We start from the raw sequence: 17,124 nt of genomic DNA, 5'->3' as shown, positions 1-17,124 counted from the left end.
AGACACAGTCCTTATATATGCAGTATATGCCTTAGTCTTAGCCAGTGGAACAACAGAGGAGGCCCAACAAGTGCCCGGCGATGATTGTGTCTGTTTGTGTGTCTGATTGACTGTGTGTGCGCATGTGTGTGCATGTATGTTTCCCTCCCACGCAGCTCCACTCCTGGCACTCACTGTAAACTAGTCTGCAGCTCGTCACAGACAGACGTTGACACACTCCCAGTCTAATGTGCTCATTAGTGGCTGCACAGCACACACATAATTGATAGCCATGACACACATGATGCACACACACACACATTATTGCAAAAACAGTTTCCTTTTTTTTAATGCTGCAGTAGAAAACAAGGTTATATGAAGTCATATAATGGGGGTTCATTGTCAAGAACAACAACAACAGAAAACGAAAAACAAAATGAAAAAGACTAACAGCACAGAATGCATAACAGTATCTGTGCTGTTTACATGCCGATATTTTACACATAAGGATTTTTTTTAATACTTCTCTACACTGGCAGCTGTCAGTTACTTTAGCAAATTAACTGCCAAAAATGTAGCAGAACTTGTCACTCAAGGGGTTAGTGTAACCATGGTTACCTTTCATATCCCAAAAAGATAAAGCTGCAGTGTGGAATCATGGCAGAGCAATTAGACAGAACAAAACAAAAGAAAAAATCAAAAAGGCATTCAACGATATGAAACAACCAAGAGTGCTTATAAATAACAGTTTACATGTGAAATATCTTCATAAAGTAACATCTTTTTTGTACAACCTTTAATATCTTTTTAATGTTCATACAGCGGCACATGTCGAGTAGTGTCTGGTAAAAAGAGTCTTTAACCCTTTGAGCACGAGTCAGGAATAAAAAGATTCACCTGTTGTCAACCCTTTGTAACCTCCATTTTTTTTGTATCATTTGATTAAATAACACATTTATAAAACTATTGTGCAAAACAATTTTATTTATGTCTTCATATACTGTGCACCAGCAGATAGTCATAATCCTTTTAAATTAAAAATATAGAAATGATGCATAATTTAGACAGGAATTATTTAATATGTTTTTATATACATATTTTACACAGACCTGAATTAATATAGGTCCCTGATCGACCAAAGTAAAAGACATAAGATTTCCCTTTTTTTTTTCTTTTTTTTTACCACATTGCTACAATGCTTGTGTCAAATCCTTTGAGCATCTTCCAGACAAGTGTTTAGCCCAAGGTGAATACTTTGCACTTAATACAGAATACTCTTGCTTTCATGTGTAGCATTAGACTCAACATACTGTATGTCTGGGAAACAATCATTGCAGACACATGCACACATTATCCATCAGATTCTCACAATAGCTTCAGAAATTCCCAATCTCAAATCTTTAGTCTATGGTGTTTGGATCTTAGGTGTAGAAGTGCTTTGACGTACTCAGAGGGTTAAATTTTAAATGCTGACTCCAGCACAAAAATGTTATTTAAAAAAAAAAAGAGCGAGCAGAAGAGTGAAAACATGAAGAGAGAAAATAATGGAAAGTGCACCAGATTTAGTTATAAAATGTTTAACTAAACTGTTTTATTTATGCATGCAGCTTATCACACCCCAGTGATGTCAAAATATAAATGAACTTAATTTTCATGTACACAAAATACATACCACTTCATTTTAGAATCTCTTTTTTTAAACCTTCATTTACGGTGTCTTCTTACTGACAACATCCCCCATCTGCACATTATGAAAAAATGTACTAGTCCTAAAAAGGAGATCACATCACACACTCAGATCATGAAATCGAGTGGGCCAAAGTGAGACTACCTCACTCTGAAACAGAGAAAAAAAACAACTGCTACAACGCAAAATTTAAAACCATGTACCAAAACTCAAAGCAGTAGTTGTATGGCATCTTTGTGCAGTTCCATCACATTAATAATCCTTTCTTTTCTTTGAAAGAAATGTCTATGAAAGGATAAAGAGACAGAGCAAGAAAACAGTGAGCCATTATGAAAGAGTGCAGAGTTGTCCCAAGCCAGTGCTACTGTTTCTCCAGCTCACACACATACATAAGATGGTCCTCTGGGGACTTCCCATGAGTCTTGCTCAGGTGAAGCTTGACCGCATGCTTACTCGCAAAAGTCCGTTTGCAGAGCTTGCACTGGTACATGGCCACACTGTCGTCGTCGTCAGGGGAGGGTGATGGGGGTTCAGTCGAGTGCAGGGAGGTGGTTAAGGAAGAGGGAAGGGAGATGGGTAAGGACGAGGTTAAGGATGTAGGTAGAGAGGAGGGTAAAGGGTGGCTAGATGAGTGAAGATTAGAGAGCAGTTTTTCAGATAGTCCTTTGATGTGGCGTTGATGGTGTTGCTGTGATATCTGGCTGAGCAGCTGCTCCCCAGAAAGCTTGGCCAAGTCTCGCAGGCGGAAGCCCAGATGGGATTCCAAGTGGCTGACATAGGTGGATGGTGAGCGGATCTGGGAGGCGCAGTCACTGCAGAAGAAAACTGGGTGACCGGAATCCAAGTTTTTCAAGAACTTGGTGCCACCGGTTCTCCTTAGCTGGTACTTGACATTAGCCAACCAATGGGATATTGTAGTCATTGAGAGACCAGTGAAACGGGAGATATGCATTCTCTCCTGTGGGCTCAGGTCAGACATTATATACTTGCCATCACTTGTTTGTCTCAGACTGGCAGCAAACTGGGCTTGTAGGATGAGTAGGTGTTGGGGGTTCCAGTTTGACTGGCGGCCTTTACGTTTCTGGGCTGGTGAAATATCGTCTGCTTCCTCCTGTGTGACACCTTCAATGTCGAAGCGCTCAGACTGGCTGGTAGGTGTGGAGGACTTGGAAAGAGCATGACTTTCTGTTAGGTTCCTCAGCATGTCAGAAATATCTGACAGCGCATTTTCTCTCAATGGGGAGGAGGACATAAAGGAAGCTACTGCAGCTGAGGCTTTGGTCATAGTGACAGTGGAGGGGGGAGGAAGTGAGGATGGAGTGGAAGCAGTGGAAGACAGAGCTGTCGAGCCCAGAGAACCACTACTGTTGTTTTTATCAGCATTTTTGCCTTTGGTGAGATCAATGGGTTGGTCATTGTTTAGATGTTGCTGGTAGAAGTAGCGGTCTAAGTGGTCATTACTGGGCTTTTTGGTCTGTGCTGGTGGTGTGGAAGCAGCCACTGCTGCCTTCTCTGCCAGACTGTTGCTCATCTTGAACAACATGCTCATGGGGTCAAGGGAGGGCAGGGCAGGCTTAGCAGCCTTCCCCAGGTGGACGTTCATTACTGACTGCAGTGCACTGAGAGGGTTGATGAATGGCTGTTCTGGAGGTGGATGGTCTGTAATGATAGCTGTACTGCCAGTCAGGGAGGCAGGCAGGGGTGATGTCACAGCAGCTGACTCCACACCATTTTCTACAGACTCTTTCATGGAAATATCTCCATTTGATATCCCATGATCTGCTCCATTTCCATTTCCTACTACTTTTTCCACTCCGCTATTATTCTCAGGAGTGTTACAGCCTTCTGCTCTATTTTCTTTAGGGGACGCTCCTCGAACTGAGTCCCCTACCTCACTGTTGCAAGGTGAGGGCGTGGTACGTCTTAGAGGAGAAACCCTTAGAATGCTACTGGGCTCTCTCATTTTTTCTTCTACCTTGGCCACTTTCTCTGTCACTTTCTTGACCAGTTCCTCCATAGCGTGGAAGTTGTTTTTTGGCAATGGAGAGGTCTGGCGGCCCGGAGGAGAGAGGAGCGGCTGGCTCTTACTAGTTGGGGAGAGAATGTCCCCTCCAGGGAACATGTATTTAAGGGGGGAGCTCTTCACAGCATTGCCTAGCGACAGCTTCATCATGTTAGGGAGCTGATAGGCAGCATGGATACTGGGATACCCACCCCAACTTGGAGCACCATTCTGTGCTTTGTTGATGGCTGACGTCACTGTGTTTTCCAATGACTTTAGGATATCGAGACCCCCTTTTGGACTTTCCTCCAGATCCTCTTCAGTCAGATAAGAGTATTTTGAAGAAATATCAAACTTTTCCTCAGCCTCCTCCTCAACTCCTGCTTTCTTCTCTTTGTTGAGAATGTTACCATTGTTGATAATGGGCTCCTTAGTGCATTCCTCCTCCTTTTCCTCCTTTTTTATCTCCACAGCCATGGCAATAGGGGAGATGCTGGTTGGAGGAGGCACTGGGGCAGGTGGAGGAGAGAATGTTGTGGCAGCGAGGGGAACAGATTGGAACTTTTCTTCACCTGTTAAATTGGTTGTAGGGGCTATGGTTGGTGACTCTATGATGGGTTTACCTTTCTTTATCGCAGAGTTGGTGACTTTAATAAAGTGTCCAGTCACCATCATGTGAGCAGTTAGCTCTTGTAGTGTGTCATGAGAGCTGCCACACTCCATGCACTTGAGGATCTGTGACTTCCTGGATTCAAACTGCCAGGCATAGCTGGCACCATTCTGGTGTCCATAGCGGTTGTTAGGTGTGATGTAAGGGTTTGTTACCCTCTGGAGTATGTCATTTGAGTCATTGAGCGCAGGGGGCTTAGGTGTGATCCCTCCGTTTGAGTCAGGTGAGCTTGGGACGTCTAGTTCAATAGGAGCTCTCTTTCGAGCCGTGGAGATAATCTTAGCTGCCACTGGTGTAACAGGCTCTTTCAGAGGCACTTTCTGGTAATGTTTTGTCTTGATCATGTGGACACTTAAGTCCTGAAGGGATTCAAAGGAGTGCCCACAGTACATGCACTTCAGGACTTTTTGTGCATCCTCCTTCCCCTCCATCTCTAACAAGGAACGCTTTCTGGGTTTTGACCACCGTTTAGCACCCTCACCACCTGTCTCGTGGTTATCATCTCGGTAGTGGCCTGTCTCATTCATGTGCACTGTGAGCTCCACCAGTGTGTCATAGGCTCCACTGCAGTCCTTACAGCGGAATTTGCTTGCACCGGTGAATATAGAGCCATAGAGCTTGGAGCTCTGTCGGTACAGCTGGACAGTGCTGAAGAGGTTAGGTTCTGTAGACACTGTGGATACAGCCACTGTGGGGTGATGAACCAGGCCCAGTCTGTTGTGGTGGTTCTGTGAGGCCTGTTGGAGGGTTTTAGCCATAGCTGTCTGGTGCCAGTCATAGCCTCCACTTCCACAACTACTGCTACTGCTGCTACTACTGCTGCTGCTGTGACTGCGTGGGGGTTTTTCTGCAGGGGGCTGGCTCAGGTTCAAATTCAGTGTGGACCAATAGGAGTTGGTCAGAAAGGAGGTGTAAATGGCCTTCATCTTTTCTAGGCTGTCAGCCACAGACCCTGTTGTGGCTAAAATGGCCTCATCTCCACTTACTTGGGCAGTGGCATTGACAGCAGCCATTATGGCAGAGGAAGACAAAGACAGGGCATTTGAGGGGTCTTTAGATAGGAGGACATCATCCTCATTTTTAAGTGAGGAATTCTCAAAATCGGACATTCTGTCACTGGATTCGCTCACGTGAGACTCACTGTCCAGCTCCTGACCAGAAAAGTCAGCAGCATTGGGGGAGTCATGGAAGCCAGTGGATCCTGGTCTGTCCTTGAGAAGGAAGTCCTTGTCTTGACAAAGGAACTTGGCAGCAGGTTCCTCCCCTTCCTGAGCTGAGTCATCTCCATCCAGGTCCTCATCCAACAGGGCTGCTTCCTTCTCATCTTCAGGGACATATGCTGTTCAAACAGAGAGAATAACAAACACAGAGAGAGATTTGTTAGAAATACACTGACAGCATATCTAACAGAGATTCTCAACTCTGTATTCCTGTTTCATCAGCAAGCAGGGAATTGATAGGAACTCAAGATACTGGCATTCACACTTCCTCCAGAGGAAAGAGAGCAATCATCCAGTGACATTCGTAGACAAAGTATTTCCTATCATAAACTGTTGAAGTAATTCTGTTCTAACTTCTCCCTTTTACACTGACATTGTTTTCAAATTGGAATCAAGTCGCCACCCCCTCCCATTCTTTCTAAACCCCCAGGTCTTTGTTCTGTATTGCAGAAAATCAGGGACAGCAAGACAGAGAGAGAGATGGAGGATGGAAGGAGAGAAATGGAGGGAGGGAAAGGGGAAAATGTGTCTTCAAATAGAACTTGCCACCTTATTCTTCTCAAGGGGCAACAGCTTGAAATTAAAACTAAATTTGAAATTAATGAAGCACATTCTGGCGGTGGCATTCGTTTCTGAAGTAATAAATTACTTGTATCAACCTCGGAGACAGCGGTTCCTGTCTGTCAATTAATATGTCTTACGCTTCTTCTGCAGACTCTAATGCATTCCCTAACAGACACACTCGCCATTTAAATTAAGCACGCATTTTCACTCATTACACTGCTCAGCCCTCGCCTCCTCGTAAATAAAAATGAATGTATGTACGTTTGCCTGCGACAAATCTCTCCGCGCGAAACCCATTTGCTTCAATTACCAAAGATTAGAAAAAGTTTAGAGTTATTATTTACAGTTTAGCTTCGGGGACTGGGCTTGAGGCTTTCAATTTATATTCAAATCCCTCACGTTTAAGAATAATACAATGGAAATCATACAGAGAAAAGACGAATCAAGACAAATCACAGTCGCGCCTCTTTGTACATCCGCAAATGTTTTGCTTTGTTAATAAGTCTATCAAAAGGATAAAACAACATCTGATGAGAAATGCTGCACGCTCACACTTTGAGATTAAGGCTGAATTCCTGAATAACATCTGAAGCACAAACAGGCACATGCATACACAGACGTCCTGCTTGTTTTAGCAACTGCCCTGGCAAAGAAGATGAGCGTAGGTGTGAACATCAGCAGCCTTGTGCCTTGCATTCCTCTTTGTAACAGGTCATCACTCATCTAACCCGGTATGTAAACACAAAGTGAGTCGGTCAGTGGGATGGGTGTGGCACAGAAGCTCACAGTCAATCACGAGCTACCACTTCCAACGACACGTAAAGGTGAACTCAATGAAAAAAAGTTTAATTGTTTTACATCTGTAATGACGATTAAAAGACTAATTGCTTATATAAGACAGACAGAGGTGTGCATAAAGTAACTAGGTTAAAAAAAAACAAGCCTACAGTTAGGTGAAAAAAGGGCTTGACAAACACACTTCAGCTTTTGCCAATCTGCTACTGAGCAGTGCAAGTTGTGTGAGGTTGTGTGTGTGTGTTTTTGTGTATGGACTCGTACTGCATCAGCAGCACAACAGAAAAAAGTCCCTGTCATTGTCAAGCCACTGGTTGCCATCGGCAATGATACAACACTGCCGTGGGATAAACAGATGCACAGAGACACAGATATCCCAGAGCCCATCACACATCACCCATCACATGCACACACACACATGCTTGCAGGCGCACACACGCACAAACATGCGCACACACACACACTGGTTGTACTGTAACTGCTGTAGTATAACAAGTCTTTGCCTTCAGGCAATCTCAGGAGCTTCTCTGTAGAACATGCAGTCTGCTCCAGCATTCAGTCTGACAAAAAGCATCCATTTGAAACACGTTATCTTGTCTTAAATGTTATGTGCAATTGAAAAATTGCAAGGTCACCTGATCCCTATCCCTGCTGCATGAGCTGCTGTTGTTTCCTTTATTTTATTGAAGTACAACTACCTTTTAAAACCTTGATGATCCACACACACACACACACACACACACACACACACACACACACACACACCAAATCTCCTCTCTCTACCTGTCCCTCTCTCTCCCCCTCTCTCTGTGTCTCCGAGACACTTCCACCCGCCCTTACATACGTGCAGCCAAGCAGACCCACATGTACATGCCATCTGTTCTGAATCAGCCAAAACGACAGCTGTTTAAGAGAACAATGCTCTGGCTGAGGAAACAGCCGAACGCAGCAGCGCGGTGCTCTCATCAAGGCCAAACATCAATGTGAAATCTCCTTTAAAAGACAACACGCACACACTCCACTTCAAATTAACGGCTTTTGTGTAATAAGAACACGGCGTGTAATTGTGTGTGAGTATGTGCATGTGTGTCAATTTGTACCTGCGGGTGTGTGATATGCACTATATAGAGAGAGGATAGGGGAGTATGTTCTGAATAGGGATTTGGTGCAGAGGCCACCTACATGGTGTATGAAGCACACGGCTGGTTTCTGGACTTGCTTGAGACAGAGGATGTTAAAATATGGAAACATTTTGACATTTAATAGGTGAAGTGCAATAAAATGATACAGTCTCAGTATCAGTTTCACATAAATATCTACTTCACCATAATGTCTTTGGCTTGTGTGAGTGCATTTTAACCCTGAAGCTCAAAATGCATGCTATTAAATTTTTGATACAAGTCACAATGATACTAGATTTGATGTTCTCTCTTTTTTAGTAGGATTACATTCATACTGCTGTGAAGTGTGTTCTAAGGAGCAGCCTGTTATAGCTGATAGTTTATTGATTATTGCGACAAAAAATCCCCAACACTCCACCTTGTAATCCTGCTTGTGTTTATTTTTTGCTAAAACCAATATGTATGTATTCTAACAAATCAAAATTTCGGAATTTATCTTAATGGAGTATAATTCACTTGGAATCAGTGATGAACACCTAAGTGACTTACTTCCTTTTCGATTCAAGAGTGCTTCTATTCTTTGTCCCAGTCTCAATATTATAAATTCATTACTTGGCACAAAATGGTTTTCATTGCGTTGGGGTGAGGTTGGCTCCACACATTATAAACTACTGTATTTATTGTTGCAATTAATGTAGACAAATAAAACCAAAGCTATAGTGTAAATCAAACAGAAGAAAGAGACAAACCACATTTATTATGCGAAAGAAGGAGAGGCTGAGGGGAGAGGAGGAGGGAGGTCTTGGATGGAATTCAAGACTGGGGCCACACACACACACACACACACACACACACACACACACACACACACACACACACACACACACACACACACACACTGGCCTAGGTCCAGGCTGCAAGGTTCACAACACTATGACTGAGGCGACTAATATAAATATGCAGAAACACATCTGCACACACATACATACACACACATGCACACAAAACTACTGGAGTAGGAAGAAGTCGGGCCCAAACACACCAGGTATGCAGGTGCTCTTTTAATAAGTAGGGGGAGTGAGGTATAGAGCTCCAACTGAATTGTCAGCAGGGTGGAGCGGAAGGTTTGATCTCATATTCAGGAGAATGGGCCAGGAAGAGATCAGACATTTTTTGTAAACCAAGGGGCGCTACCAAACGCCACAGTTGTTTCTGGGAGAGGTGGAGGGGCTTCCAAAAGACAAATCTGCCATTTGCTTATTAATGGAAGTCAATGGAAACGTTGGATTTACAGTCAAATGGAAAAAGGGTAGACAGAATATGAACTGTGATTCCGAACTATGTCTCTGTGTCCCTGTCAGCTCATAAAGTGAGGAAATGCTTATGCCCTCTGCAGATGTTATGTTAGGAAACAGTTTATCATGCTTATATAACCACTTAACAGCCCTATCAGACACACAGGAACGTCAACCCCCTTTGTTTACATGTCTGCTTTGACCACATATTTTCAGTGTGTTTGTGTGTGTGTGTGTGTGTGTCTGTGTGCGTGTGTGAGACAGAGACACGATTGTCCACATAAGTCTAATGAAGGACTACTTTGTTGAGACACAGCTGACAACAAGTCCGCTGGCCAAAGATGAGAGCGTCATCCAAACTTTCTCATACACCCTGTGTGAGTGTGTTTATACAAATTTGTGTGCAATACGCATCCACCCCCCCCGCCACCCACCACCCACCCACCCGCAATTTTCCACTTAATGAGATCCTATAATCTCCACTCTCACCTCCCACCCTCCCTCATTTCCATCCCTCCCCAATCACCAGTGCGGCCCACGTTAATGAAGTTAATTGAATCTCCGATCGATAATGCTTAATTATTGTGATTTGACATGCACAGACAAATTGGTGGGATGGCTTCTGTGTGTGTGTGTGTGTGTGTGTGTGTGTGTGTGTGTGAGTGGTTAAAGTGGCGCGTGTGTCTGCAGCGAGTGCCGTAGGACTGGTGAGGCACGCCATTGATCCCAGGAGGTGTTCGATCGACCCAGACGCCTGACGAATTGAGCTGTTCCTTCAAGTGCGTACATGAATTACCAGACTTGTAACGTATTTACACTATTACTGGAATATGACACACTAATTGCTTCTCCACTGGCACACGATATGTTCACGCAAAAACATAACCACAGGAAACCACAATGTGTCTGTGGTAATCAAGAGTAACATTACAGTTCCTCTACTTTAGTGGGTCTGTGTGTTGTCCTGAATCTTTTAATATTCCTGTGAAACTACTCGAGGCATTTAAAACATGCTTTACAGTGGAACTTTACACAGGAGATGGTTCTCTTGTTTTTGTTTATTCACTTAAATGTTTGGTTTGATCATATTTAGTTTTCATCTTGCATGATTTATGGCTTTTAAATGTTGCGTGTTTCTGTTTTGTTTGTGGCATCTCTGCACAATGTGTAATGTATTTAAATTATTTTTCCAGGTCTGTGTCTGTATGTACTCTACCTGTATCTGCATTATTTTGATGTGGAAGTAGCTGCGTGCTGATAAGTGGTAATGAACAGCATGATAGTCTGAAATATGCAAAATGCCTTTCAAAGAGGCTGAGATAATATTAGCATATACAGCACATAGTGGCAGTGGTGTTAGCGAGAGAGAGAGAGAGAGGGAGGATGAGAGAGGAGAGATTAGATGTGGAGTGGCAACAGTTAGTGTGTCTGTCTGTGGCTGCAGCAACATCGCAAGACACTGGAATACTGCAATTATTCAGAAACACAGATCCCGCTGTCGCACGCTTGTGGGTGCGTGAATGTACGTGTTTGTGTGTACGTGCCCGTGTACGTGCCCGTGTATGTGCGGTGAACAGTGTTAGCCTGGCTAATCATCTCCCTGTGCCACTCAAGCTGCGGAGGTGCTGACAGTATATTTACATGCTGCTGTTACAGTGCCAATACAAGAGTGTATGCCGCGGCTGAAGAGCTACTGACACACTCACTGATGCATGTATGTGTGTGTGAGTGTGTGTGTGTGTGTGTAGTGTACGTGTTGTATTTATACATGTGCAGTATTTATTTAGAAGAAAGTGATTCTTCTATTTTTGTACAAATCAAACGCAGGACTGTCTCAAATTAGTTTGTCAGACAAAGTCAACTTCACACCTACACACTGACTTTTTAAATGTGGATACGTGTGTGTGTGTGTATGAGTGTGTGTTGTTTGGGGGGGTGTCATGAAAAAGCAGGAATATTCAGTTATTTATAGAAAGAAATGGTAATAAAAAAGTGTGAGAATTGTGTTTGTGAGCCAACTAATTATCAAGTCAGTATTTCCAGCTATGTCTGAGACATAGCTGGAAATACAAATAGAGCTGGCACCATTTAATTTGAAAATAAGCATTGCAGTTGTGGCTACACGTCAATGTCAACGTCAAATAATTTAGCAACTCTAACAGTAAATGATGTAAATCATGAGGAAGACTAAAGGAAGTAGAGCTATGGAAAAAGAGAAATGCTGGCACAGATGACGTAGCAGTTGATCTTTTCACTTCAACTGAACATTAGACCTTCACTAACATGTGACATGGAGTGTTCCTTAAACATCACGTTTAACATTGACTCCCAAAGTGGCCTCCTGCTTGTTAAAGTGTCTGAGTCTCCCATAGTGCACACATCCAATTCTCTTACTGTTCATTTCATTCATTTGGTAATTAAGATTTAATCTCTATTAAGCTTGCATCATACTCTGAATTGGAAAAGGGTTTCTAGCAATATGCATAATGTATGCATAATAATGCATAGGTGCTGACCTAGTCATTACTTCAGCTTTCATAATACATTATCTGCCATAATTTATTCAAACTAGTCACCCTTAACAGGAAACATCAATTTTCTTTATCACGTAAGGGTTTAACCCAAGTAATGTTTTGTTTTCAGTTTCATCCTTTATTTCATAATCCTCAATGTAAGGTTTTAAATTTGATGGTTATCTTCTTCAATATCATTTCACTTATTCCTTCAAAGCTCTTCTTCATAATTAACTATAGCATTACAGTGAGAGAGGTCAAGTACTTCTGATGAAAAGTGTGTGGAAGTGTGTGTGTGTGTGTGTGTGTCTGCACCCGTGTAGAAAGGGTGTACATTCATCGTCATTTCCACCATCTCCTATTGGTTTCTCCTCTCTAAACCTCCTCTCCCCCCGACTCTGTGTTGTTTCTCTCGCCTACCTGCCTCTTTCTCTTTCTCCTTCAGCCTCCATCAGCTCTAGTCTTCCTCACACATGCAGTTTTGCTCTGTCTTTCACTAATAAGTGCTTTTATTTTGTTTCCTTTACGTAACGTTTCAGTTTACTCTGATCTTTGTCACAGGCCTTTATCAGTCTATAAAGAACATATACAAGTGGGCACTCACTGATTCACACATGCAGCAGTGCAAGAAAACACTATAATGCACAATAGAGGAATTAAAGTAATACATTCAGGACATGCACAGACATTGCAAAATAAACTGCAACTATACAGCAGTAATGTCAGTGCTTTTGCTAAAATGGAGAGTATGCTTGTCTGTGTCCTCTATTTCCATACACAGGCACGCATACACACTGTCAGAAAGACACACAGTCACACAGTCTTTGCAGTGCAGTCTGGTTAGTAGCTGGGTATCTATTACCTGCCCGTCTGCTCTGATCTCTTTGGACAGCTCTGATCAAAAGATGTCATCCGACCTACTCGACTGGGCTCGCTAGGGAAGTTAGCAATGGAGAACATTTGTGTGTGTCTGTGTTTTGGAGTAAATCACACAGTGGTCTGGGTGTAAATAAAATGACAGGATCACTTTAAGGTCCTGTCATGTTGGCAGGAGGCGATTATGATAACGCCTGCTCTGTTCAAACACAAACGGACACACTTAAATTCACTGGCCGGAGCATAATAAACATGCTATAGCTCTTTTTCTGTCTCTTCCTGCCTGCCTGAGTGGCTCTCCTTTATTTCCGTTTCTTTTTTCCCCCAATCTCTTATGCAGTAATGCCTTTTTCTGTTTGTTTTTTTCCCCGTTATATCGTCTCCATGGGCCTGAGGTGCATCTGCTGAGAACAGGCTGAACGCAAATGTCACTCAAAGACAGATTCACATCTTTAAATCTATAAAAAACAAGGGTGCGTCTGCATGTGTGTGTCGACTCATCGTCCACACACATGCAGACGCACACACGCTCTGGCTAAAAACATCCTGCATCTAAAAGTCAAATGCATATCATCCATGAAGGAATAAAGAGAATTTCCCAAAAAATGGATTTGTAAAACAAATCAAACACAGATGTAAAAGAGCTGTGGCGAAGCTCCATCTAAGCAATAAAAGGTGTGAAATGTGAGGGGGTTTAAGAGGGAACAAAAAAAAAACAGCTGGCAATAAAGCTGGAAAACAGCACTGCTCCAAGGCAATTTAGACTGCAAAACACAAACCATTAAGTTTGTGCATTATCTTTTAATTTAATCTTGAATGATTTATAATCCATCACGCAAGGCTTCAACCATATCCAATTATTCTCTGCTGCTTGATTGACAACAAAGGTGATTTATTAAGCTAATAAAAACTGATGTGCTCTCCACTTGCTCTGAAAATAACCAGCCGGACCGAGAGCTTAAGGACACACACACACACACACACGCGCGCGTACACCTCCTTCCTAAGAGGTATACGATACTTTCTGTATGCATACATGTTTATTTATATCAGTATGTGTTTTTGAACACGCGGTTCAAGTGTGTGTGGGAACCCCTCGAACAATCATGCAAGTATCTGCTCACTTAAAAGGGAAATCAGACTCCATCCGTCCCTGCCTCTCTCGTGCTGTGCCAGAGACGTTGGAAATCAAAATGTCAGGCCTAGTGACGAGCGATGGTTTTTCCTTATGCAAGGCCGAGTGATTATATTAGGCTTTAATTCCTCCATCCACAGCATATATGTCATCTTAGTCTCTGCTTTATCGGCTAATGTTATGCTCAATCACTTGATATTAATGGAAAAACAGAGAGCTAGGGGGCCCCGTAATGGCGGCTGGTGCATGTGTGTGTCTTTGTTGATGAGCGGCAGGGTGGGGTTGGGTTGGGTGCGCTGGGATGGAGAGGGTTAATGGTCTAGAGTTCACATGCATATCAATGTTGGAGAGTGCCATCAAGAAATATTAGCATGTTTACAGCGCCAAGCCATGTATGAGGCTCATTTAATGAGGCTTAGAGTCACACATGCTTTAATGTGGCCGCGCACGCTCACCACAAGGCCTTGTTTTCACTGGCTTTTCACATTTCTTTACAAGGATTGAGGTATCATTGTCATTTATGCTGACATGTTTGAAAATGTGGAATTTATGAAGCTGGGTTTTAGGGCGACTGTCCGAATTACAGCTGTAATTCTATATTTATTAGAAACAAATGTCCTCAGGAGCAGGAGAGGATGAGAATAATCCTATAAAGTGAAGACGGTTCGGTTCTCCCCGAGTATGAAGACCAACAGTGTTAAGATAAAGTTAAGGTTAGACGTGCAGGGACTTCTAAGGAGCATCACAGCTACTTTTCTTCAATAACTTATTTTTCCAGGATTTCAAAATAAAGCTGGTCAATATGTCAAACTGTACGATGACAGCACAGAGTACCACTGCATGATGCCATGGACACGGAGAACACACGAGGTCTCCACACACTGTAGATCTTCATCTCTGTGTCATTCACTTACATCGGTTGTTGAGTTGAGTCCTTAATGTCCCCGCAGTTACTTTCCAAATACCGTATATCACCTGTAACTTTAGTACTATTTAGTCTGACTGCACTGTCTGTTCTTGTGTCTTTGGCAGCAAACACTGGTGTTTTCCATGCCAATACATGGAACGTGAATTGATGGGAGAAACAGAGCTGCATACTAACATTAAACAACTTGAGTGACAATTAAGTTGCCACCATTCCAATGTGTGTTTCCATGACTAGTTGCACCCCTGAAAAACACATTTTCCTTAAGGTAACATTTCAAAACCTGTTTATATAAAATAAACTGTCCCACAGTTTTCTGTCTCTCTGTGAGTTTTAGTTCAATATTGATACTGTAGTCACCCTCCATCAAAGGTTTGAGGATTTTTTCCTAATCATTTCTATATAATTGAACTTGTCCTACAACATCCTTGTAGTAACATTCAATTAAAATGCAACCTGAGACCTCTATTTAGTTATTTTTCCTTGGCCTTGATGTGTAATAACTGTGTGGTTAGCATGTTAGTCTGACTCTAGGCACTGTACATAATGGATCAAAGCGTCAACACCTTTCCTCTTGGCCATGGGTTGCAGCGTGTGTCTGAGTGGAGTTTAACTTTCAAAGAACTGAATTTGTGTGTTTGTGGCAGTATGTATGCATTTGTAGCAGGGCAGTAAATACACACACACAGCTATGAATTATGTCAGGAAGGAGACGCCATGTAATTAGGCCTGAAGACCAGCGAAAAAGATTAGAAAGGTCTCTTTAATGTCAATGTGTGTGTGTGTGTGTGTGTGTGTGTGTAAGAGTGTGGCCGTGCATTAACATGCATCTTGGGTGATGCGGTTACAAGTGGACTGTTCTGTGTAGAGGTGTGAACACACCCAAGATGCATTTGCTTTTGAGATACCATCCCTCAGGCCACATTCGGAAGTGGCCTGTGATGCACGTAGCTACTTTCTGTTGGCATTGTGAATATGATTGTGCATTAATTACTGAACTGACGTCCTCTGCCTGTAAAAGTCCATTGACGAACAGTATATTATGAATGTGTCAAACAACTTGGGTGATTTGATTTGCCTGGAGCACGCCAAGAATTAGACCCAGCCCGAATTCTTCTACTTCCTCTCTTTTAATTTCAGACAGGCCAGGCATTGCTGCTTCCTGCTCACTAATAGCGACATAGCAACATTTCTTTTTTTAAAAAAGCAATGATGTACATGTTTATTTGCAGATAGAGCGGGGAAATGAGATCCGATCACAGGTGTTCATTCAAGACACATGTGGAGACAGTTCTAATGGCAGGTGTGAACTGATGCACTAAGAGCTATCCACTTGTGATGGATCAGCAAGATGCATGTTAATGCCAGATATGAACAGGGCCTGTGTGTGTGTGTGTGTGTGTGTGTGTGTGTGTGTGTGTGTGTGTGTGTGTGTGTGTGTGTGTGTTCACCTGTAAAACCACCTCAGCATATGAGACATGTAACCCGGGCTACAGGTAGAACAAGATGGCAAACAGGGCCTAGTCTTACTTCACAACCTCTGAGTGCTGTTATGGCAACCAAACCTTAAGGGATTACATAAACATACACACACACACTTACATGATACACACAGTAACTGTGGTGTTGCAGACACATAACTGTGATTTGTGACAGCTGTGTGCAGGACATCATGTGACAGCTGCACACATACACCCCCAAGCACCCCCACCACCCCCCACCCCCAATGTAAAACAGACCGTTTGCCATGTCTGCCATGCCTTGACACCGGCCACAATTGATTAGTGTGATTTACAACATAACTCCCACACGCACAGACACATGGCACACACACATGCAGACACTCCATATCGGTAAGATGTGTGTTTGAACATGGTTCGTGTGTGTGTGTGTGTGTGTGTTCTGGTTTGGTCTACGGAATCAACAAACACTGCATCTTGCCGTATTTCTCTTGTAACCAAGCCTGTGGTGTTAATGAAAGTATCTCAACTATAAGGGTAAAGGAGCTTTTTGATCACAGAAAAAAAACACACCACACAAACCTGATAACCCTCGGCACTGGGAATAGAGTCGTTTTTTTTTTTTTAAATGCACAAGCACCAAAATGAGACAATTTGGGCTTTTTGATTAGCTCAAATTGAAGGGACGTGAAGAAATTACGTAATTAACATTGCACAGTGTTTTACCATCTGATGTTACAGATGTTGATGATTAAGACCTTTGGTTCAAAGCTGAACTTAACTTTGGGGGAAGAAAAAAGAAACATGTGTTGACACAGCCTCTATCTTTCAATAAGTGCTCGGGCTATTTTTAATTTAATGCTCTGTGCACCAGCAAACAAA

At 42.8% G+C, this 17,124-nt stretch overlaps 1 protein-coding gene across 1 annotated transcript in view; it reads right to left on the bottom strand.

The window, feature by feature from the left end:
- Positions 1-303: 303 nt before the first annotated feature.
- The window catches only part of tshz3b (teashirt zinc finger homeobox 3b), a 34,450-nt gene continuing 17,629 nt past the window's right edge, over positions 304-17,124 (bottom strand). The window contains exon 3 of the mRNA XM_035154079.2: positions 304-5,677. Within this exon, the coding sequence (XP_035009970.2) occupies positions 2,028-5,677 (3,650 nt within the window). The 3' untranslated portion in view covers positions 304-2,027. The remainder of the gene's footprint in view (positions 5,678-17,124) is intronic.

This window comes from Hippoglossus stenolepis, chromosome 1 (genome assembly GCF_022539355.2).
Source record: "Hippoglossus stenolepis isolate QCI-W04-F060 chromosome 1, HSTE1.2, whole genome shotgun sequence".
Taxonomy (NCBI): Eukaryota; Metazoa; Chordata; class Actinopteri; order Pleuronectiformes; family Pleuronectidae; genus Hippoglossus; species Hippoglossus stenolepis.
Note: the sequence above shows the minus strand (reverse complement) of the source record. Positions and strands in the feature narration are given on the sequence as shown.